This window comes from Sorex fumeus, unplaced genomic scaffold (genome assembly GCF_029834395.1).
Source record: "Sorex fumeus unplaced genomic scaffold, SorFum_2.1 ptg000129l, whole genome shotgun sequence".
In the NCBI taxonomy this organism is placed as follows: Eukaryota; Metazoa; Chordata; class Mammalia; order Eulipotyphla; family Soricidae; genus Sorex; species Sorex fumeus.
Genome location: NW_026606186.1, coordinates 8,120,275 through 8,146,174, shown reverse-complemented (window position 1 = coordinate 8,146,174; position 25,900 = coordinate 8,120,275). Strand labels below are relative to the sequence as shown.

Below are 25,900 nucleotides of genomic sequence, written 5' to 3'. Positions count from 1 at the left end.
TTTTTAAAAAATCTTTTATTGTGAGTTCTTGAAATTTTTTTGGTACATTTTTAAAAGATGAGAGTTCAGTAATTTTATTTAAAGACAATACAGTGTACAGTTCTTTATAGATTTTGGATACAAGTCCTTGATTTCATATATTACTTAGAACTATCCTCACCCCTTTTGTGACTTATTCTTTAATTTACTAACAATATTACTCAGAATGACATAATGATGATTTTATCACCCAATTTTCAAAACTTTCTTTTTATAAACCGTGATTTCTACATTTTTATAAGAAAATACATTTCGTTTTAAAGAAAAATGTATTTTCTTATTGAGAAATAATTAAAAAATGATCTAGGCCTGTGATTTACAAGCTACCCATAATAGAATTCCTGGCACACAGCTTACAATAAATCTTTAGAAATCTGTGCTTATCATAAATTAAAATATTTCACATCACACATCTTCTAAGTATTTTAAACTTAAATCTTGTATTTAATTATATGCCTATGTTGTTTCAGTTTTTATTCATTGAAAGAAATGTCTAAAATTTAATTTGTTCCATCACTTGTATTACTTGTTACTTGTCATCCCGTTGCTCATGGATTTGCTTGAGTGAGCACCAGTAATGTCTCCATTTGTCCCTGTCACATGCTAATGTAGTCCAATGGCGTCTCTCGCTTCAGGAACACAAGAGCATCAAACCGTTCACTCAGGTTTTGACAAAGAAGTCCGACAAGTAGGTGGGCGGCCAGGCTCTTTTGACATCCCGTGGAATCCAGTTGGTAATGGCTCTAGTCCAGCAGTCGTCTCCAAATCGCATTATGTGTCCAATTTGTTCCATATAGACATTAAAATTTTTAATTATTTCTAGCTATTTTATTTTTTTCTGCACAGTTGCAAATGAATTATTTTCTAAAATTTTCTTTTAAACTTACATTATTTGTGTACATGAATGAACTATTTAAAAATATATTTCTTCATATTTTTTAAAAATTAAATTTAGGTATGTACTCTGCTTTACAATACTCTTTAGAATAATGTTTCAGGGATACCTGTTTCCACACCAAACCCCATACCAGAATGTCATTAAATCACTGATTCTAGATCCTCTCACCCTTTCTCACCAAAGCCACCTCTTAGTCAATCACTTCTGCAGCTAGATTATCAGGATCTGTTTCAACTGCTTACTTTTAAATTCTGGTATTATTTATAACTTTACTTCAAATAAGAGGAATCATTAGCTATTTGTTTTGTCTTTGATTTACCCTCTATTATGATTTACCCTCTATTTCTATTCAAGTAGTAATAATCTGCAGGATTTCTTGTTTCTCACAGCTGACTAGTATTCCATTGAGTGGGTATACATAGGATAGATTCTTTTTTAAGTCGCATGTTCTCAGGTCTTGGGTTGCTTCCATATGTTGGCAACTGTGACTAGCAGGGCAAAGAACTTAGAAGTGCAAGCATCTTTTCAAGTGAAAGAGTTTAGATTCTTCAAGGCAGGTGCCAAGAAGCGAAATCTCAAAGTCAAATGGAAGTTCATATCTCAGTGTTTTGAAGTCTCCATACTATTTTCCATAGAGACTGAAGCACAGGATATGCCCAGCAATAGTGGATGAAGGTTCCTTTTCCTTCACCCTCAACAGCGCTGTTATTTCTAGTCTTTGAGTGTGTGTTAGTCTAACTGGTGTGACATGATATCTTCTTGCCATTTTGCTTTGCACTTTATTTCTGAAGAGTGAAAAAAGACATTTTTACATATACCTGTTGCCCATCTGTATGTTTTTAGGAAGTGTTTGTTCTGCTTTTCCCCATTAATTAGAGGGGTTCTTTTAAAAAAAAATTATTAGTGAAACACCATGAGGTAAAGTTGTAAACTTACAAATTTTTGTGCTTGGGTTTCAATTATACAATGATCAAACACCCATCCCTCCACCAGTGCCAATTAACTACCACCACGGATCCCAGTATCCCTCCCACCCCCCATTCCCCCCCATACCACCCTACCTCTGTGGTAGGGCATTCCCTTTTGTTCTTTCTCTCCTTTTGGGTGTTGTGGTTTGCAAAAGGGGTAATGAGTGGCAATCATGTTTGATCTATAGTCTACTTTCAGCATGCTTCTCCCATCCTGGGAGGATCCTCCCAACATCCTTTATTTGGTGGTCCCTTCTCTATCTGAGCTCCCTTTTCCCATAGCATGTGTGGCTGGCCTCCAAGCCATGGAGTAAACCTCCTGGCACTAATCTCGGCCAATCTTGGGTGTTAGTTTCCTATTTTGTTACTTTATGTTCCCCAGATGAATGCAATCTTTCTATGTCTATCGCTTTCTTTCTGACTAATTTCCCTTAGCATGATACTTTCCATGTAGTACCACTTGTATGTAAATTTCATGACTTTATCTTTTCTAAGAGCTACATAGTACTCCATTGTGTAGATGTACCAAAGTTTCTTTAACCAGTCATCTGTTCTCGAGCACTCAGGTTTTTTCCAGATTCTAGCTATTGTAAAGAGTGCTGCAATGAACAAACAACTGCAGATGTCACTTTGACTATACTTTTTTTTTGCCTCTCTGGGATATATTCCCAGGAATGGTATTGCTGGGTCAAATGGGAGCTTAATTTCTAATTTTTGGAGAATTGTCCATACTGATTTCCAAAATGGCTGAACCAGTTGGCATTACCACTAGCAATGAAGGAGGGTCCCTTTCTCGCAACATCCGCGCCAACGCCGGTTGCTTTTGTTCTTTTGGATGTGGGCCAGTCTCTGTGGTGTGAGATGATATCTCATTGGGTTTTGATCTGCATCTCCCTGATGATTAATGATGTAGAGCATTTTCTCATGTACCTTTTTGCCATTCGGATTTCTTCTTTGATAAAGTTTCTGTTCATTTCATTGCCCCATTTTTTGATGGGGCTGGATGTTTTCTTCTTGTGGAGTTCAACCAGTACATTGTATATCCTTGATATCAACCCCTTATCAGAAGTGTATTTGGCGAATATCCTTTCCCATTCTGTAGACTGTCTTTGTATTTTGGTCACTGTTTCTTTTGAGGTGCAGAAGCTTCTTAGTTTAAGATAGTCCCATTTGTCTATCTCTGTTTTCACTGACTCAGCCCCTGGCATGCCATCTTTGAAGATACCATTAGCTTCAATGTCAAGGAGGGTTTTGCCAACTTTGTTTTCAGTGTACTTTATGGATCCCAATCTGATGTTGAGGTCTTTAATACATTTTGATCTTGCTTTTGTACATGATGGACACTACCTCCATTATCCAGCCGCCGCCACACTCCAGGACGCTTTCCGGACCCACATGGTAGCTCCAGCTGAGACTCACGCAAGACTGGAGACCCACAGAACAAGATAAGCGGAAATCTCTGAGACCTTGGACTCCAGGCTCAGCGGACCCAGGGACAGAGATTCTCTGCTTGCTCCCACCAACCACAGGTGACAAAGGGATTCTAATCAGGAGCACCACCCTACTCTGCCCTGTCTGCTCCTACCAACCACTAGAGACCCAGGGATCGGATTGCACACAGAAGACCCACCCTACCCCTACCGGGACCAGATAAATACCTCACTGGCAGACCTCCACTACCGACACTACCTCCAATACCCAGCCGCTGCCACACTCCAGGATGCTTTCTGGACCCGCGTGGCGGCTGCACGACACATCATAAGACACTACATACCCATCTTCCGGAATTGCCATACCATATTGATAGGGTTCAAATATGGTAACACCTACGAGGGCGATTAGAGGTCGCCCCCAAAGCCTCTATCCACCCTCTCGGAAAGTCTGGCAAGCTACCGAGAGTATTCAGCCCACACGGAAGAACCTGGCAAGCTATCCGTTGTGTATTCGATATGCCAAATTACAACTGGTATCATTCACCTGACCCTGAAGGCTTCACCGACATTGCAGCACTGAGAAGAATGAGAAAGGAGAGGCCGATAAAATCTCAAGGCCAAACCAGGCTGCCACAACGAAGGAAGACAAAAATGATCGTCTGTACTTTCAATGCACGTACGCTAGCATCAGATGCATCCATCGAGGACCTGATGGTACAAGCGCAAATGATCAAGTACGACATCATTGGTCTGACCGAGACAAGAAGGCATGAATCTCACCATGCTGTTTTCGACACTGGAGAAGAATTGTTCCTTGGAGCATGCGATAAAAGAGGTGTCGGAGGCGTCAGTGTCCTTGTCAACATAACCTTGGCCATGAGCATTGATTCATTCAAATGCCTAACAACCTGAATTGGACGTTTACATTTGAATAGATGTGGCTCACTGCTGGCAGTTTCTATCTTCGTTGTCTATGCACCAACATCTCATTATGATGAAAGAGAAATCGAGAAGTTCTACATGGAACTGGAGAAGTTCTATAAAGAAGACCACACCTTCTACAAGATCATTGTGGGTGATTTTAATGCCAAGATAAGACCGAGAAGATCAGCTGAAGAACTTCACATCGGGACCCATGGCCTAGAATGGAACGAACAGGGTGAGAAACTGTCTGAGTTCATCATGTCGACCAAGACCATTCATGGTAACTCACAGTTCCAGAAGGCAGAATCTAAAGGTTGAACATGGGAGTCTCCCGGTGTACGATTCCACAACGAAATAGACCACATCATATTCAATCGACGGTTTTGCCTAACCGATGTTGCTGTTGTCCCAAAATTCTGAATGGGATCAGATCACCGTCTCCTTCATGCAAAATTCTACTTCACAGAGTGGGGAGAAAGGGCCGCAAAGTTTAAAAAGAGAACTCCCAGAATGACCACCAACTGGGAGCTCTTTGGCACTACTGCAGCAACATGGGAAGATGCCATTGTTGACAACATTGACAAGGAATACGATTGACTGGTTCAGCACCTCCATGATTGTGCGAGGAACGCCAAGAGAGAGATAGTCACAAAAAAACGCCTGTCTTCGAAAACTCTTGAGTTTATTCGCCAACGTGGTTTGGCGCATGCCTCAGGCAACTGCAAGCTAACGTCCGAGATCGCAAAGCAGTGCAGAGATGCTTTCAAGGAAGACCTCAAAGAGAAGAGCAGAAGTGCTGATAGATGCGGCAGAAGCTGGGAAAAGTATTCGTAACACCCGCCTGTCCTTCGCCAACTACAAGACCAAGATGACTGCCCTCCGACGTCCTGATGGATCCATCACATCCTCCAGAATGGCAATGGAGAAGATTATCCATGACTTCTACTCAAATCTCTTCGATAGCCATGTCCACTTGCCGACGTACCAAATTCCACAGGATGGATATGTCGTTCCCAACGTTCTTCCTTCCGAAATCCGACACGCCATTTCGTCAGTAAAGAAATGAACAGCACCCGGCCCAGACAAGGTCAGACCTGAACACCTGAAGAACCTGCCGTCAGTACTCATCAATACACTGGCTCGGCTCTTCACACGCTACCTGACTGAATGCAAGGTTCCGTCCCAAAGGAAAATCAGCAGGACCGTACTACTGTTCAAGAAGGGAGACATCCATGACATTGGCAACTATCGCCTGATCTGCCTATTGTCTTTCATCTACAAGTTGTTCACTCGAGTCGTCCTAAATAGGATTGGCAGAATACTAGATGAAGGACAACCATGCGAGCAAGCTGGGTTCCGCAAAGGATTCAGCACCATCGACCATATCCACATGATAACCAAGCTCATTGAGGTTTCTCGGGAGTTCAAGATGCTGCTCTGTTTAATGTTCATTGATTTAAAGAAGGCCTTTGATTCTGTTGAGACGGAAGCGGTCATTGAAGCCCTAGCCAATCAGGGCATTCAAGCCCAATACATCAAGATTCTCCCTGTGCTGTATTGCGGATTCACTACCAGGATCTCACCATTCTACAAAGAAATGATCGTTGATGTCAAGGGAGGGGTTAGGCAGGATGATACCATTTCACCGAAACTCTTCAGTGCCACCCTCGAGAACATCATGCGACGACTGGAATGGGAAGGAATGGGAGTGAAGATAGATGGTCGGCAACTACACCACCTCTGCTTTGCTGATGACATTGTTTTAATAACACCAAACATCAGCCAAGCGGCACAAATGCTGGCCGACTTTGACTGTGAGTGTGGAAAGGTAGGACTACAGCTGAATCCTACGAAGACAATGCTTATGAGAAACAGTCTTGCTCCTGATGCCCCATTCACTCTCAATGGAACGACCATCTCCGAATGCAACAGCTATGTGTACCTAGGTCGAGAAGTCAACATGACAAATGACCTGGCACCCGAGCTGCACAGGAGGAAGAGAGAGGCTTGGAACGCCTTCAAGAACGTTGAAGAAATAGCTAAGAGGATGAAGAACCTCCAGCTCCCGGCACATCTCTTTGATTCCACTGTTCTTCCTGCATTAACATATGCCTCAGAGACCTGGGCCCTACGTAAACAGGGTGAGAATGCTATTCGGGTCTCCCAAAGAGGAATTGAAAGAGCTATGCTTGGAATATCATGTTTCACTCAAATGAGAGAAAGACTCCAGAGTTCTGACATCCGTCAACGATCAAGAATCAGGGACGCTGTCTCGTTTGACAAGGTGTCAAAAATCAGATGGGCTAGTCACGTAATGAGATTTAAGGACGACCGTTGAACTAGAGCTGTTACCGACTGGATTCCACTGGATGTCGAAAGAACGCGTGGCCGCCCACCTACCAGATGGTCAGACTTTTCCATCAAGATCATGAACGATTGGTTTGAGGCTCTTCATGTTCCCAGACCGAACAGATGCCATTGGGCTACACTAGCACGCGACAGGGACAAATGGAGACGTTACTGGCGCCCGCTCGAGCAAATTGACGACTAACGGGAAGTTAAGTGATTAAGTGATTTGTACATGGTGTTAGGCAGAGATCTGAGCCCATTTTTTTTGCTTGTAGCTATCTAGTTTTGCCAGCACAATTTGTTAAAGAGGCTTTCCTTGCTCCACTTCACATTTCTTCCTCCTTTATCAAAGATTAGATGATCGTATGATTGAGGAGAGATGTCAGTTCCATTGGTCTGCAGCTCTGCCTTTGTTCCAGTACCATGCTGTTTTAATTATTACTGCTTTGTAGTAGAGTTTGAACTTAGGGAGGTTGATTTCTCCCATTTTCTTTTTCCCAAGAATTGCTTTAGCTATTTGTGGGGGCTTATTGTCCCATATGAATTTCAAGAGTGTTTGCTCCATTTCTTTGAAGAATGTCATGAATATCGTTATTGGGATCACATTGGATTTGTATAATGCTTTGGGAAGTATTGCCATTTTGATTATGTTAATTTTCCCGATCCATAAGCAGGGGATATCTTTCCTTTTTCTCGTGTGTCCTCTTTTATTTCCTGACATAGCATTTTGTAGTTTTCTTTGTACAGGTCCTTTACTCCCTTGGTTAAGCTGATTCCTAGGTACTTGATTTTCTGGGGCACAATTGTTAAAGGGATTGTTTTTTCATGTCACTTTCTTCTCTCTTACTGTTTGTGTATAGGAAAGCCATGGACTTTTCGGTATTGATTTTATAGCCCGAAACTTTACTATACAAGTCTATTTTTTTCTAGGAGTTTCTTGGTGGCAGTTATAGGGTTCTCTAAGTATAGTATCATATCATCTGCGAATAGAGAGTGCTTGATTTCTTCCTTTCCTACCTGAATGACCTTAATATCTTTTTCTTGCCTAACTGTATTGCAAGTACTTCCAGTACTATATTGAACAGCAGTCTCATCCCTGATCTTAGAGGGAAGGCTCTCAGTTTTTCCCCATTGAGGATGATGCTTGCTGTAGGCTTGTGGTATATGGCTTTAACTATAATGAGGAAAGTCCCCTCTATACTTATTTTGGAGAGGGTTTTCATCATAAATGGGTGCTGGATCTTGTCAAATGCTTTCTCTGCATCTATTGATATAATCATATGGTTTTTATCTTTTCTTTTTGATATCATGGATTATGTTGATCGATTTCCGAATGCTAAACCATCCTTACATCCCTGGGATGAACCCTACTTTGTCATGGTGTATGATCTTTTTGATGAGTTGTTGATTTCTATTTGCTAATAGTTTTTTGAGGATCTTTCCGTCTGTGTTTATTAGGGATATCGGCCTGTAATTCTCTTTCTTTGTGGTATCTCTATCTGCTTTTGGTATCAGGGTGATATTTGCTTCTGAAACAGTTCAGAAGTGTTTTTGATATTTCAGTTTTGTGGAAAAGCTTAAAGAGGATTGGGAGTAAGCCCTCTTTAAATATTTGGAAAATTCGCTAGTGAATCCATCTGGGCCGGGGGTTTTGTGCTTGGGGAGACTTTTGATTACCATTTCAATTTCTTTGACGGTGATAGGTCTGTTCAGGTATTCCAGGTCTTCTTGGTTCAGCCTTGGGAGTCTATAGGAATCTAGGAATTTATCCATTTCCTCGAGGTTTAGATGTTCCGTGGCATAAAGCTTCTCATAGTACTCCCTGAGGATCCTTTGAATTTCTGTAGTTTCTGTTGTAATGACCCCCTTTTCATTTCTGATTCGGTTTATTAGGGTTTTCTCTCTCCCTTTTTTTGTGAGTTTTGCAAGAGGCTTATCGATCTTGTTTATTTTCTCCAAGAACAAGTTCTTGATTTCATTGATATTTCGGATTGTTTTTTGGATTTCCATCTCGTTAATCTCTGCTCTGAGTTTTATTATTTCCTTCCTCCTGTTCGGGTTGGGCTCCTTTTGTTGGTCCTTCTCCAAGCTCTTAAGCTGTGAGGTTAGGTTACTTATGTGTGCTCGCTCCTCCTTCCTGAGGAATGCTTGTAGAGCTATAAACTTTCCTCTTATCACAGCTTTTGCTGTGTCCCATATGTTTTGATAACTTGCGTCCTCATTTTCATCAGTTTCTAGGAATCTTTTGATTTCCTTTCTAAGCCACTCATTGTCTAATAGTGCACTCTTTAATTTCCAAGTGTTTGATTTACTTTTCTGTTTTTGTGTGTGATTTACTTCTAATTTCAGCGCATTGTGGTCTGAGAAGATTGTTGATAAAATCTCTATCTTCTTAATTTTATGGAGGTATGTTTTGTGGCTCAGCATGTGGTCTATCTTGGAGAATGTTCCATGTACACTTGAGAAGAATGTGTATTCAGCTTTTGGATGGTGAAATGTCCTGTATATATCTACTAAGTCTCTTTCTTCCATTGTTTCCCTCAGATGAAGTATGTCCTTGCTAAACTTGAGTCTGGTTGATCTATCAAGAGGTGATAAAGTGGTGTTGAAGTCTCCCACTAGTATTGTGTTGCTATCAATGTCTTTCTCCAAGTCTATGAGTAGTTGTTTTAAGTACTTTGCTGGTCCCTCATTAGGTGCATATACATTTAGTATTTAAGTTCTTCTTGTTGTACAGATCCCTTGATCAATGAGAAATGGTCTTCACTGTCTCTTGTGACCTTCTTCAGTTTGAAATCAATGTGGTCTGATATTAGGATGGCTACCCCAGCTTTTTTATGGGAGTATTTTGCTTGTAGGATTGTTTTACAGAGACTTTGACTCTGAGCCTGTGTTTGCTTTGACTGTGGAGATGTGTTTCTTGCAGGCAGCAGAATGTTGGGTTCAATTTTCTAATACATCCTGCCACTCTGTGTCTTTTAATTGGTGCGTTTAGCCCATTGACCTTGAGAGAGATTATTGTTTTGGAGTTTTGTACCATTTTTCTGTTGAAATTTGGTGTATTTGAGAGTCCCGTCTCTCTTAAAGTAGCCCATTTAGTTGTTCTTGTAACCATGGTTTTGAGTCTATGAAGTTCCTTGAGCTGTTGTTTGTCTGTGAACCTGTGTGTTGTTCCTTCTGTTATGAATGAGAGTCTCGCTGCGTAAAGTATTTTTGGTGAGGCATTTATTTCATTGAGTTTTTTCACTATATCCCACCATTGTTTTCAGGCAATGAGGGTTTCATCAGACAAATCAGCTGTGAATCTTAAGGATGCTCCTTTGTAGGAAATTTCTTTCTTTGATTTTGCTGCTTTCAGAATTTTGTCTCTATCTAAGGTTTTTGGTCATTTTGATGAAGATGTGTCTTGGGGTAATTATATTCGGATTTCTTCTAGCTGGTACCCTTCAGGCCTCCTGCTTGTGGTCACATGTTTTCTTCATCTCTGGAAATGTTGTAGCAATGATGTCTCTGATAGTTTCTTCTTCATCAGGATTTTCTTCTTGTCTCTCTGTGACTCCAATAATTCTTATGTTACCCCTCTTGGCTTCATCAGGATCTTCTCTTGCCATCTGTTCCCAAATTGTGAGTCTCTTTTCCATTTTCTTCTCTTTTCTGGAGAGTCTCTGGACTTCATATTCGAGCTCACTGATTCTGTCCTCAGCAGCTGTTACTCTGCTGCTGAGGCCTTCCACTGAGTTTTTCAATTCGCCTACCAGGTTTTTCAGGTCTGACATTTCTGTTTCTAATTTTGTTTGTATTTTCCTAATTTCTACCTTCAAATACTCTTGTCTTTTATTGGCATTGCTTTGCATTGTTTCTTTTAGCTCCCTAAGTGTCCTCAGTAGCTCCCTTCTAAATTTCTTGTCAGAGAGGCTGTTTAGCCCTCCAATACTGTTGGTGTCTTCTGGGTTAGCCTCTTCAATAAGAAAGCTTGGTGGGCTTCTGCGTTGCTTTACCATCGTGACCTGTGTGGTTTAGACCTTCACGCTCACTGTTACTATTCTGCTTAAGATGGAGAATGAATTGAGATGGGTTTAATGCATTATTGGCTAATCTGTTTCTGGTGGTTAAGCTAACCTATTAAAGGTTCCATCTAAGCGGGTAACTTATAGTTCCAATGGGATATGTAGTGGGAGAATAGGTCGTGGCCGCTAATGTGGCCACAGCTCCAGCAAGGGTCCCTGACCAAAGGTACCGGGTGGGTAGGTACCTATTTGAATGAGGAGAGAGTGCCCGGAGCAGTTCAGCTTTGTTTCCACATAGTGTGCCTCAGTTCCCGTCCCGTGCAGACCAAGGGTGAAAACCGGCTGTTCTCAGGGGATCTAGTTAGCTGCGCAGGCCGGAAAAGGGTCCCTGGTGCTGGGCGCTGGGCGGGTACCTATTTGAATGAGGAGAGAGTGCCCGGACTAATTGGAGGGGTTCTTTTTTTATTGTGTTTTTGACTGCCTTATACATCTTGTGGTTACTTTTTTTGCATTATAATTGTTAACCATAGTTTCATGCATATTGTTTTAGATAAACCCCATGACCAGAATGCCCTACATTCCTCTACCAATACTTTAAAGTTTACTGAGATATATCCCAGTCCCCTTAAACTCAGTTCTGTGAACTATCTCTCAATTTCTGCTCTTTGTTTCATTTCTGGGTATTTATAGCCCACATGAGAGAGATCACTCTGTATCCATCATTCGCTTATGACAGACTTTGCTCAGTATGATAACCTCTAGCTCCATCCACATCCAAGTTATTGCATGATTTCACCTTTTCTTACAGCTGCACAAGGTTCCATAATGTAACTATGCAACAGTTTCTTGATTCACTTGTCAATAGTTGAACATTTGGGCTGACTCCATATCTAGGCTATTGTATGAAATGCTACAGTCATTATAATGTGCATATATACTTTGAAATTCATGTTTTTATAGTTTTGAGATAGATGTCAAGAAGCGATATTGCTCAGTTGCATGGAAGTTCTATTCAAAGAAAACAAATTTCTATATTTCTTTTCATTGAACAAGACATCCTCACAACAAAGAATGAGGGTTCTCTTTTCACCACAACCCTCTACTCATTTCTCTTGGAGTGGAAAAGTTTCATAATCTGATGTGGTCCCCTTTGTCTTTATCAGCTCTATTTTTTTGTCCTGTGGTTTGAGTCAAGTGGTTCCTTGAGATAACTCTAAGGAGAGTTGTGAGATTTTTTTTTATTTGCTCTCTGGATTTGAGTCACGTATCAAGGTTTTTAATCCATTTAAAATTAATTCGCTGCATGGTAAAGATGGATTCAGATTCCTTTTAATTTTTTTTTTAATGTAGCTATCCTGTTGTCCTCTTTGTTGAAGAAGCTCTCCTTGTTGCTTATCATGTATCTAGGCAATTTTGCCAAGGTATTGGGACATAATCCATTCACTTTAATTTGCTTTTGAATATTTTTAATGTCTCAATGTAGCACAGCGGGTAAGGCGTTTGTCTTGCACGTGGCGACCCAGTTGGCCCAGGTTTGATTCCTCTGCCCCTCTGGGAGAGCCCGGGAAACTACCGAGAGTATATTGCCAGTATGGCAAAGCCTGGCAAGCTACTCATGGCATATTCGATATGCCAAAAACAGTAACAAGAAGTCTCACAATGGAGACGTTACTGGGCCCGCTCGAGCAAATCAATGAACAATGTGAGGACAGTGCTACCTTCCAATTGTATTTTTATCAAGTCAATTAATGTTCAGGATTATGTTATATCATCTCTACTATTTTGATCTTTTAATAAACCTTTTATGATTGATTTGTGGTTTCATCAGTACAGAAAATTTGCCTTGTTAGGGCGCGGATCGTGATCTCCCTTTAACGACAAAGAGACTCCAGAGACTGCAAACAGTAAGCAAGGTTTATCGTAAGACTGGCTAGCCAGGGTCAAGCCGCCTACACAGACACGCAGGTGAGTTAGGTGAGGCAAGACTCCGACCTTCTTCAAAGGCCTTCACTGGCCGTTACAGCAAAGCCCGCGCATTTCATAGCCAATAGATTTGTAACAACATATGCTTTCTTAACCAATCCAATTAAGGGTACTTCACTTCTTAGCCTTAGCATTTTGCGTCAGTGCTTAGAAACTGAGAGGTTTTAAAGGCAGTCCTGGGTCTTGCAACATGGGTCTTGTGAGAGACATCCGGTTATCTGGTCTGACCCCCACCCTTCGAGTACCTGTATCTGAATTCCTTGCTCAGGGGTAGAAAAACCAGTTATTTTGCAGTGCAGGCTCCTATAAAGCGGATCTGAAAAAGCTTATCTAGACCTGTTCCTTGAAAAACAAGTTATTTTGCAATGCAGGTTCCTATTAAGCTAAGCTAAATTAATTCTGGTGGTAGTCCATTTTGGGCCTGTCCCTTACAGCCTGATTTGAGTTCACTTTTCTCATATTTTTTGAGAATTTTTTTCTGTCCCCACATAGGCTTTCTCTGGTGACTATTCCAGAAACTCATGAAAAGAAGGTGTGTTTTGTTGCTTAATTTTGTGCGCATGGAATTTGTCACCCTAGGTGATACTCCGGGTCTATTCCTGGCTCTGTGCTCTGGAGTGTCCCCTGGTGGTATTTCAGGGATCAAACCTGAGTCAGCTGTTTGCAAAGTAAGTGCCTAGCCTCCTCTATTATTTCTTTATGCCACTTGGTAGTATATATATATATATATATATATATATATATATATATATATGTGTGTGTGTGTGTGTGTATTTGGTGTATTTGTTTAGGGACACACCGGTAATATTCAGGGGTTAATTCCAGGCTGAGAACTCAGGAATCAGTCTTTGTGGTACTCAGTGGACCATTTGGAGTGCTGGGAATTGAACCCAGCTCAGCCGCATGAAGGCAAGCACCTAAGAAAGTTGTACTCTCAGTCTGGTCCCTAGTCTAGTGCTTTTTAAATAAAAACTTATTGACGTGACTTTGGTAGCAAGAGAATAAATTCTTATATACTTATCTTATATTGTTTCAGAGAAAATGTTATTACACCCTGCCAGCCACCGGAACACTACTCTTTGGATGGAATGTTCTGCACCAATAGTATATTCATTTAATATGTATTATCTCTTTAATGCATCACTCAGATAATTATTTTCTTGTTAAGTTTCTTATGGATTATTCATCCTTTGTTATAAATTCATTTAAATTCCTGTTTTTGTATTACTATAAATATTCCGCTCAATGTAATTCAATAGTTGTTTACTTTATTTTGTGTTCCTATAATGATTACATATATTTTAATAAACTATATCTTGGTAGTTGCAAGCTTTATAAATACCTGGTTTCCATAACTTTCTCTTGCTACTATATTGTGCTGAAAGTATATCTTATGATATAGCTTCTTTAGCTTTTCTTTCATTATCATTCACTTTGTAGACCTTTCACTTTTCACCTTTCACCTTTCAATGGGTCTATGATTGTTTATACACGGTGTTTTGGTTGTTGTAAATAGTATACGGCTTGCCTCTCTCTCTTACTCTCTCTCTCTTTCTCACTCTCTCCCTTGCTCTCTTTGGTTATGGAACACCTAGCTATATTAGGACTTACTCCTGATTCTGTGCTTTGTAATATTTCCAGGTGTTGCTTGGGATATTGTAGTCTGGCTGGGAAGCAAACCCAGGTCAGATGCAAGCAATGTAAGCTCTGAACTCACAGTAACATTGCTCTGGATAAAGAGAAACACTTTTAAAATCGCATTGTTTGGTGATTGTTGTGTTCTTAAGAGTTCTTGTAACTATATAGGTGTTCTTAAAATGTCATGAATATGTAATTTTTCAATGAAATATTTTCACTCTAGACTATATTGTATCTTTATAATAGTTACTAGTGCATATAGTGTCATTACACAGTTTTGTTCCTTACATATCTCTCAAAAATTTGTCTTCATTCATTCTTGTAAGTAAGTTAGTTTCTGAAAAGCTCACGGTGGCCTTGCTAACTCAGACCATAGTCTTAATTATTACTCACACTTGTGCCAACTAGCAACTTTAGAGTGATGGATTTGGTTTGATAGTGGTAATGTTTGATAGTGTTTGGTAATGTTTGATAGTGATGCAAGAAGAGAGAGAACTCTTTTTAAATGACTTAGAGTGAAAGCAAATACCTGAAATTATTAGAAAGGAGAGAAAAACAATCAAGTGGATAAATGGAAACATCAGTCATGATAACAATGGAACTCATGTTTTATCTATGTATAAATGATATAAAGACCTATAATTTATATCTTTACATGATTATGCATTAATATAATCACATATGTGTCTACATTTTATTTGTGTACATTGTTTTCATATATTACATGTCACAGATGTCTATTGTAAAATACAAAATTTCCATTATTTATGTAATTTAAATATATATGTAGATATTTGATAATAAACCTTTCAATAAGAAAGATATGGGTTGTCTCAATTGCTTCCTAATTCATCTTTATACTGTTTTGTCAGAGCATAAAGAAAGTGTATAAACCTAAAAAGTATATCATGTTCAATATTTAGACAAGTAATGCATATGTTAAATAGCCACCTGGATCAAGAAAAAAACAATTCTGATACCCCCTTAGAATTAATTTTGAAGAAGTAACTAAAATATTATAGAGAGAAAGCTTTCAAAATTGTGTCCTGAAATTTATTTAATAAAAAATTGAATTCATTTAAAACTGTACAATTATTGTAGGGGCCATCTCTAGTCTGGGAGCTGGGGAATCCCAGTTGTTCTTGAGTGGGGATGAACTGATACTGATTAAAAACAGTCATCTGATGGCAAAATAAGATCCTGAGGAAGGGTATGAATCCATACTTAAGAGAAAATGAAAAGTAAACATTAAAATTTTATAATGGGAAGGTTAGAATAAAATAAATTTGAAAATATGATTTATGTAAGCCTTTATTCCTTTCACTTTCTCTTTACTGTTCAGTCTGGTTTATAAAACCTTTTTATGTCAACAGAGTGGAACATGGGAATACCAAGCTCTCTGAGATGTTTGTGTGTGTGTATGTAAACAGGTTTATCAGAGCTCTCAGAACATCTATTATTGTGTAATAGCTTTCTTATTTATTCATATATGTTGTTATCTTATTCAGGCTAAGTTGTTTGACTTATAGAACATCATCTTATTAGAAATCAACTTTAGTGCTTGTTTTATATCTTTGTTTCTCAGGCTGTAGATAAAAGGGTTCAGCATGGGGGTGATTATCATATACATCACAGAAGCAGCTATTTCTTTTGCACCAGATATGGCTGGTGAGGGTAAAAAGTACACTTTTGTAATGGTTCCATAGAATAAAGCTACAACTAGGAGATGGGAACCACAGGTAGAAAGGACTTTGAAGAATTTCTTAGCAGAAGGATTTTTCAGAACGGTGGCCCATATGCAGATATATGATCCCATGATAAAAGTGAATGGAATATATACAATCATTGTTCCCTCAATTAATTTTACCAGGTTATTGAGGGAAGTGTCTGAGCAGCTTACCTCCAGCAATGCAGTGAGTTCACAGAAGAAGTGGGGGATGGTAATAACACCACAGAAGGACACTGGGATCAAGAGCAGGGTGTGGATCAGTGCGTGTGAAAAACTGAAGATCAAGGACCAAGCTACTAACGTGATACATCGTTCTTGCCTCATGATCATGTTGTAGTGGAGTGGCTGACAGACAGCTACATACCTGTCATAAGCCATCACTGCAAGAATAAAATTGTCAGTACAAATAAATAATATTAAAAAATACATCTGAGTAACGCACCCTGAATAGGGGATGGACTTGTGAATACTCTGCATGTCCACTAACATTTTGGGAACCGTGACAGTTGATAAAAACACGTCGTTGAAGGCCAAGACACTGAGGAAGAAGTACATGGGGGTGTGGAGACGAGAGTCTATCCTGATAAGTAGGACAATGAGCAAGTTCCCCAACATGGTGGCCAGGTAGATGACCAGGAAGAGCATCAAAAACCAGCCCTGTTCTTCTGATGGTATAGGGAGACCCAGGAGGAGGAATTCAGAAACTCTGGTCTCATTCTGTCTCTTCATGATGCTCCTCTTTCTTCTGGGACTCAAAAAGAAGGAAATGTTCAGAACCCGAATAGCCATATTATAGTAACACAATTTTTATATGAAAGTGTTGTTAGTTTTTAACTAGACTTTGTCCACTACTCACATGTATGTATGCATGAATCACCATGTACCTTTCAGGTTTGACTAATACATCACATATTCACAATTTATAAGGTATTTTCATAATCTGGAAAAATACTTTGAACAACAGCTTAACTCATGCCCTGTACAAAGCACTGTACAAAGTGCTATATACAATAGTAAGCAAGCAATGCAAGTCTCAGTGCTGAAGTGGTGTACAAAATCACAATATCTAGGTGTGCAAAGTTGCAGTACTGCTACAGATAATGGTGAAATGGATGACCACATGTATCTAACCAAAATCTGTCTCTTAATTACAATACACTGGCTCATCTGAGCTGAGACGTGGCAGCTGAAGACCTCCGGAACCAGCCACAGCCATGCTTAAGACCACTCTCCACATGTTTGGGTGAACTTCATGCATGAAGAAACTGTCAGAGGAACTCAGGTGTGCAGGACCTGGGGCTGAGATCTCCAAGCCTGCTCGGATCGGGACTGGGCCTCCTCCACCCAGATCCCCCATATTCCAGTAGCTAGGCATTACACCCACCAACTGCCCCTGGTGCCATGTTATTCCATCAATTGCCAAGACCCAGGGACTATAAAACCCAGCTCCCGGAAATGCGACTGCATGACCTCTTAGCCTGGCAAGCTCCCCGTGACATATTCGATATGCCAAACACAGTAACAACAAAGTCTCCAATGGAGACGTTACTGGGCCCACTTGAGCAAATCGATGATCAACGGGAGGGCCTTTACTTTACTTTTACTTTACGCTCTTCGAGAACCCGACAAGCTACCGAGTGTATTCTGCCCACATAGCAGAGTCTGGCAAGCTCTCCGTGGCATATTCGTTATGCCAAAACCCAGTAACAATGATGGGTATCATTCCCCTGACCCTGAAGGAGCCTCCAATGTGGCACTTGCTAAAATCTTAGGGCTAGGACAAATGGAGACTTTACTGGGGCCTGCTTGAGGAAGTCGATGAACAACAGGATGACAATGATACAGTGATACAATGGCTCTCCTACTCCTCATTTGTCAGCATGTCCTGACATGGTAAATGACATCACTCCAACATAGTTGAAAGAGGGAATCTTTGATGACCTTTGTATTCAAGATAAGTAGCATAATGGCAAGTACTTCTTAGAGACTGAACTGCTCAGGGACATTGGTTCTATCTCTCCGTGTTCTCTAAGGTGGATTATGACTGAGTATGTGAGGAGACACCACAATAAACTAACAAACTATAACAAACAGAGAGCCTGATTTTCATAGGATTTAACTTTTGATTTAATGGCCATGCTGGGACCACTGTCCACATGTCCGGATGGGCTTCATGCATGAAAGAATTGGCAGCGGAACCCAGGCATGCAGGTGTCGGGGCTGAGGTCTCCAAGCCTACTCGGATTGGGACTGGGCCTTTTCCAACCAGACCCCCCATTTTAAAGTAGGTAGGCGTCACACCCACTAGCTGCTGACAGCGCCAGGTTGGTCCCATCAACGGCCAAGATGCAGAGACTATAAAATCCAGCTCCCAGAAGCACGTGGCTGCAAGTGTGGCCGCACGACATCTTATTAATTTTTCCTTTGGAGAAACTGGCAGGCTACCAAAAGTATCCTGCCCGCACAGCAGAGTCTGGCAAACTTCCCGTGTCGTACCCAATATGCCAAATACCAGTAACAATGATGGGTCTCATTCTCCTAATCCTGAAAGAGCATTGAAATGGCTCTTTTAAAATCTTAGGGCTAGGAAGAAGGAGACATTACTGGTGCCTGCTCGAGGAAATCGAGGAACAACAGGATGATCGTGATTGTGATCATTAACTTTTGATTATTGTTGTCCTTCACCCAGGAAAAGAGGAACAGATCATGTTCACAAAGAGTGTGAGATACCTATTTAGACAGGTTTATTTCATAAAACTTCTATATGTATTGTCCCAGAATTTGGAGATTTATGAACATTGAAGATTTATAACAAAAACATTTAGTTTGAGGAAAGATTATTAAAATCTGTCTTGAGATTCTACACTGATTATTTGCCAGACACAGTGCTGAATAACTAGTGAATACTTTTCCATTTAAGATCTCAATATAGCATTGTGATTGAGACTAAGTCACCTTTCTTTACCACCGGAAACTGAACATAAGAGACAAACATAGCAGTTCCAGACTGTGGATTAGACCGTTTCTGACCTATTGAGATACTGGAATCAAATTTGTATACTTACCAGGAGCAAGAAATGTACCCACCTGATGGCTCAATGCAGTAATGCAGCCATCACTGACAGACTCCTGAGTGTCTGTGGGCATAAAGATGGGACCCAGTAGTCACAAATACCACCAGAGAAATATTGTAGAAATCATACATAATTAATAACTAATAAAAGCAGAAAGCTTGGGTGACATGCAAAGATAACATAAAAGACATAAAGAAAAAAATGATTACACATCACCACATGATTGAGTTAGGATTTTAAAACTCTCCCATGTGACCATGGGCAAACTCAGGAAGTTTCTCTTCCTTGCTGGTGAGCATATCCATGTCTCTTCAGACTTGGCAATAAGGTAAAGGTAAAAGGTAAAGGCTCTCCCGTTGATCGTCGATTTGCTCGAGCGGGCCCAGTAACGTCTCCATTGGAGACTTTGTTGTTACTGTGTCTGGCATATTGAATACTCTCGGTAGCTTGCCGGGCTCTCCGAGAGGGGCGGAGGAATCGAACTCGGGTTGGCCATGTTGGCCGCTTGTAAGGCAAACGCCCTACCCGCTGTGCTATCGCTCGAGCCAGGCTGCATGCCAAGCAAGTGCCCTATCACTGTACTGTCCGGCTCCCGCCGCTTGCCTTTCACTTTTTTTTTTTAAATTATTATGATTCTTTTATAATTACATCGCCGGGTGTAACCCAAAAAGGAAAAAAATTGTTCAGAATTCTGTCCATATCCAAACCTCAAGTGTGTCATCATGTAACCCTTTAGGACAGCATGCAGGTTTTGATGTGTTCATTCCTCCCAGAGATGAGAGAAGTTTTGTTACTTTCAGAAATATTTTATTATTTTTCTAACCATACATAGATTGAGCGGTGGGGAGGTGGAAAATAGGATCGGATTCGACTATTCAGTGTTTAACTTGGTGGGTACACGGAACCAATGGGAAAGGGGGAGATATGACAGCAAGGACCTCAGTCCCCAGCCCGAGTTTTCTGTTGGGGCTGTGAACCCCATTTCTACGACTATGTGGTGAGTGGTCTCTTGGCCTGTTGCCTTCTCCTCCAGTGAGGACTGGGATGATTTTCCAGGTGACCGACTCAGGAAGCCCAGAAAGGAGAGGTAGGACCTCAGTCCCCCGCCTGAGTGTTTTGTTGGGACCGTGAATCCCATTTCTATCGCTGTCTGGTCAGTGGTCTCTTGGCCTGTTGCCTTCTCCTCCATTGAGACTTGGCAATATCATGACTTAATTTTGATATCTGTTTACAAAGTTGAGAATGTGGAAGAGATCGAAAAAGGACAGGATAGATACTTGGTAATGGGAGTCCAAATCACACTCAGAGCGCTTTACACTTGCTTCCTGGGACTTCCCTAATGCTTTTTTCACTGGTTGTATAGAAAAGAATCTTTAAGTTCCATGTAGTTTTAGACATAACTTTTTAGATCTTGCCTTTTCTCCCTGTCTCTCTCTGTTTTTTTTAACTTTCCTTGAGTATTAGTCTCATAATATGTTTTTTTTATATCCCAAAATGTTTGCAAGCATTTTGTGTCTGACCTGCATTTTGATTCATTTACAGTAGAAACATGGGTCAGGAAGACTGGTCCATAGTTGTAAATTTGCCACAAGCTGAGGGGAGAGGTCAGTTAGGGTAGAGTTGCGACCACTAGGACAATGATAGTTGGAAATGATCACTGTGGAAAGAACTGATTGCTGAAAGGTGATAAATATGCGCAAATTAGTCAGTACCTGTATTTCAAACTATAATACCCAAAAGAAAAGAAGGATAGTGAGAGAGAGCTAGAGAAAGAGAGAAGAAAGATGTCTGCTGCAGATCATTACTGGGACTGTGGGTGGCAGAATAAAAATGAAGACATTGGTGCTCTATCTTATGTTGGTTCAATGAAAACAAAGAAAAACTTGTTTTTGAGCCACACTCAATGGCACTATGAGTTTATTACTGGCTCTGGGATTGGGGTCCTTCCTCTTGGTTCTTGGGAACCTTAGGCAATGCTGTAGATCAAACCAGGTATTTGCAGGACAAATATATTACCTTTTATCCTATATTTCAAGCTGAACTCTATCTGTTTTTCTTACTGCATCATCAGAGATATCACACAGTTACAGACACCTGTTGAGGAAACACATTTTGTCATATTACAGAAGCAAGAAATCATCACGCAGCATATGCACATGGGATGTATGTACATCCTTCTTTGCACACAGAGGCAAAACTTTCTGTCCTACAATTTTAAGCTTACTTTGATATCTTCACTCTTGGTACATCAAGAGCCTTCTCATCCAGTCTGCAAGTCTTCAGCTTCTGTAGTACTTAGGAGGAACAAAACAGTGGGATGAAAACTTCACATTATGTCAGCCTGTAATCGCTTGAGCTTTCTGTGTCCATCCCTGACCTACAAGTAAATAAAGATATAATTTTATAAACCTCATAGAGGACTAAGTCAAAGTCCCTAAGCTCCTGATTAAAGAAAGAAAGGTAATTGCCACAGCCCAATTAAACCTTGGGGAGATGGTTGAGCAGAGCTGCTCAGGCAGGCCACCTGAGAGAGCTTTCCAGGTGTCAAGAGCTGCTGGAATGGAACTACTTGCTAAGTTCTTTCTGGACACAGGAATGGTTGGGGTGTTTTTCAAACACCAATGAAGCCAATGCACATGTCTGACAGGGCTGGTTGTGGGTTTCTAACCAGACACTCCTAGTTGTCCCTAAAAGGTAAAGTAACTTCCCTCAGCCTTGTTTTAGAAGGCTGAGAGAAGTATATTTTAGATAATGATTTCTGTCATTATAAATCTTTTATTAATTTTTATTAGATTATGTAAGCTAAGAAACATAGGGACACAATATATGTCCACTGTTATAATAAACTTTACGTATTTTAGCAAAAGATCATTCAATAGCTTTGTCACTGCTATTTATTCAGAATTGATAGTAATTGAATGGAACCTCCAATTGATTAATACAGTTACTTACACTCTCCTCACACAAAAGCAAAACTTTGTGACAAAAAATCCAGTAAATGATCAGCACAATAACATCCCCTCCATATTTAACAAGTATTAACACACAACTTATTGTCAGAGGCAGATCAGCGCTTCATTCAGACTTCTCAGAAAGAGGCTCTAAGTATGTGATCTTTCTCACGTTTTCCTTCAACACAATTTGTTCAACTCACTCCATCCCCAGTTATTATGAGACATTAATATGCCATTGAGTGTAAAAGAAACTTCCTTATTATATCTGCTCACATAATGCACTTGAGCAGAAGTTATAAAATCATTTCCCCCTCACTCCCCAATCACTAAGCCCTAGCGTGAATAATCAGGAGCAGTTTTGGGATGTCAGATTCTGAATTGTAGCTAGTTTGATCCAAAGAGAAGGTCCACTGTGTTCTCAACAGTGATGCATCTATCTGAATGCCATTTATTTCATTTCTTTTAGTTGTTTTAATAAAAACAGGGGATAAAAGAGACAAAGGATTTTACTTAGTTCAAATCTTTGTTCTATTTTATTTATGTAGCATAAGCCCGGCAAGCTACCGAGAGTATCCCGCCCGCATGGCAGATCCTGGTAAACTCCCTGTGGCGTATTCGATATGCCAAGAACAGTAACAACAACAAGTCTCACAACAGAGACATTGCTGGTGCCCGCTCGAGCAAGTTGATGAACTATGGGACGACAGTGCATTGCTACAGTGCTAAGCTGATAGTAGAGAAAGTTTAGTGAAACGACAAATTCTACCATATCAAAAATTTTTTGATTGAATTGCAGTGAGATACACAGTTACAAAGATGTTTATGATTCATTCATACAATGTTTCAACCCCATAACTTCACTAGAGGACATTTCCCACCATCAATGTCCTCAGTTTCCCTCTCTTCCCTCACCCTGATGTCTCTATGGCAGGCACTTCTCTTTCTCTCTGTCTCTGTTTCTCTCTCTCTCTCTCTCTCTCTCTCTTTCTCTTTCCTTTTGAAAATTATGTTTTGCAATGAAAATATTGAAAGGCCATCATTTACATTCATTTACCTACATTCAACATTCAATCCTTGTTCAGAATGATCATTTCCAGTGATTATAGTCATACTGGTTCCTTCTTTATCCTAACTGCCCTTTGTCCCGCCACTCCCTTCCACAGCTCTTGTAGCAAGCTTCCAATCATTGAACAGTGTTCCTGGGCCCTATTTTCCCTGGCCTTAGATATTAGTCTCATATTACTTTGCTTTTTAAATATTCCATAAATGAATGCAGTCATTTATATCTGTCCGTCTCTCTCTGACTCATTTTGCAGCATGATACTCTCCATGTCCATCAATTAATAATCAAATTTTATGACTTCACTTTTCCTAACCAATGCACAGTATTCCACTGTGCAGATGTACCATTGTTTCTTTATCTAGTCGTCTGTTTTGGGGCACCAGGGTTGTTTCCAGATTCTGGCGATTTTGAGTAGTGTTGCAATGACCATAGAAGTGCACATGGTGTTTCTGTTGTGTGTTTTTGTTTTTTTGTTTTTTGTTTTGAATTTGAAGACAGAATGTTTTATTTATTTTTTTCCTGTTATCTTTTATTTATTTATTTATTTTTGATTATATTTATTTATTTTTTAATAGTGAGGCACCATGAGGTACAGTTGTAGACTTACACATTTTTATGCTTGGGTTTCGATTATACAATGATCAAACACCCATCCTTCCACCAATGTGCATTTCCCACCACCACGGATCCCAGCATCCCCTCCCCCCCCAGCCCCAATCCCACCCTGCCTCTGTGGCAGGGCATTTCCCTCTCTCTCCTTTTGAGTGCCATGGTCTGCAAAAGAGGCATTGAGTGGCAATCATGCTGGTCGACAGTCTACCCTCAGCATGCTCTCCCATCGTGGGCGGATCCTCCCAATACCCTTTATTTGGTGTTCCCTTCTCTTTCTGAGCTCCCCCTTCCCCTAACATGTGTGGTTGTCCTCCGGGTCATTGAGTAAAATTCCTGGTACTAATCTCTGTCATACTTGGGTATTAGTTTCCTATTTTGTTACTTTATGTTCCCCAGATGAATGCAATCTTTCTATGTCTATCCCTTTCTTTCTGAGTCATTTCACTTAACATGATACTTTCCATGTAGTACCACTTGTATGTAAACTTCATGACTTCGTCTTTTCTAACAGCTACATAGTACTCCATTGTGTAAATGTGCCAGAGTTTCTTCAACCAGTCATCTGTTCTTGGGTACTCAGGATTTTTCCAGATTCTGGCTATTGTAAAGAGTGCTGCAATAAACAGACAATTGCAGATGTCACTTCGGCTATACTTATTTGCCTCTCTGGGAATATTCCCAGGAGTGGTATTGCTGGGTCAAATGGAAGCTCAATTTCTAGTTTTTTGAGAATCATCCATACTGTTTTCCAGAAGGGCTGAACCAGTCGGCATTCCCACCAACAGTGAAGGAGTGTCCCTTTCTCACCACATCCGCGCCAGCACCGGTTGCTTTTGTTCTTGTGGATATGGGCCAGTCTCTGTGGTGTGAGGTGATACCTCATTGTGGTTTTGATCTGCATCTCCCTGATGATTAATGATGTGGAACATTTTCTCCTGTGTCTTTTAGCCATTCGGATTTCTTCTTTGTCAAAGTTTCTATTCATTTCATCTCCCCATTTTTGATGGGGTTGAGTGTTTTCTTTTTGTGGAGTTGAACCAGTATTTTGTATATCCTTGAAATTAACCCCTTATCAGATGTGTAGTTGGCGAATATCCTTTCCCATTCAGTTGACTGTCTTTGTATTTTGGTCACTGTTTCTTTTGAGGTGCAGAAACTTCTTAGTTTAAGATAGTCCCATTTATCTATCTCTGTTTACACTTGCTTGGCCAGCAGTGTGACATCTTTGAAGACACTATTAGCTTCTATGTCATGAAGGGTTTTGCCAACATTTTCCTCAATGTATCTTATAGATTCCGGTCTAATGTTGAGGTCTTTAATCCACTTAGATCTTACTTTTGTACATGGAGTTAGGCAGAGATCTGAGCCCATTTTTTTGCATATAGCCGTCCAGTTTTGCCAGCATAATTTGTTAAAAAGGCTTTCCCTGCTCCACTTCACTTTTCTTGCCCCCTTATCGAAGATTAGATGCTCGTATGCTTGGGGGGGGGGGGGACGTCAGTATATTCAACCCTGTTCCATTGGTCTACAGCTCTGCCTTTGTTCCAGTACCATGCTGTTTTAATTATTACTGCCTTGCAGTAGAGTTTGAAGTTCGGGAGGTTGATTCCTCCCATTTTCTTTTTCCCCAGAATTGCTTTAGCTATTCGTGGGGGCTTATTGTTCCATATGAATTTCAGGAATGTTTGCTCCAATTCTTTGAAGAATGTCATGGGTATACTAATAGGGATTGCATTGAATTTATACAGTGCTTTGGGAACTATTGCCATTTTGACAATGTTAATTCTCCCGATCCATGAACAGGGGATATTTTTCCATTTCCTCGTATCCTCTTTTATTTCCTGAAGTAGAGTTTTGTAGTTTTCTTTGTACAGGTCCTTTACTTCCTTAGTTAAGGTGATTCCTAGGTACTTGATTTTCTGGGGCACAATTGTGAATGGGATTGTTTTCTTCATGTCTTTTTCTTCTCTTTCACTATTTGCATATAGGAAAGCCATGGACTTTTGGGCATTAATTTTATAACCTGCCACTTTACTATACAAGCCTATTGTTTCTAGAAGTTTCTTGATAGAGGTTTTAGGGTTTTCTAAGTATAGTATCATATCATCTGCGAATAGTGAGAGCTTGATTTCTTCCTTTCCTACCTGGATGCCCCTAATATCCTTTTCTTGCCTAATCGCTATTGCAAGTACTTCCAGTACTATATTGAACAGCAGTGGAGAGAGTGGG

At 40.3% G+C, this 25,900-nt stretch overlaps 1 protein-coding gene across 1 annotated transcript in view; it reads right to left on the bottom strand.

Moving 5' to 3' along the window:
• LOC130045739 (olfactory receptor 1J4-like) overlaps positions 1 to 16,697 on the bottom strand; it is a 28,298-nt gene extending 11,601 nt beyond the window's left edge. The window contains exons 1-2 of the mRNA XM_056138575.1: positions 16,203 to 16,697; positions 4,464 to 4,478 (exon numbers count right to left, since the gene is read on the bottom strand). Coding sequence (XP_055994550.1) covers positions 4,464 to 4,478; positions 16,203 to 16,697 — 510 coding nt within the window. The remainder of the gene's footprint in view (positions 1 to 4,463; positions 4,479 to 16,202) is intronic.
• Between the last annotated feature and the right edge of the window lie 9,203 nt (positions 16,698 to 25,900).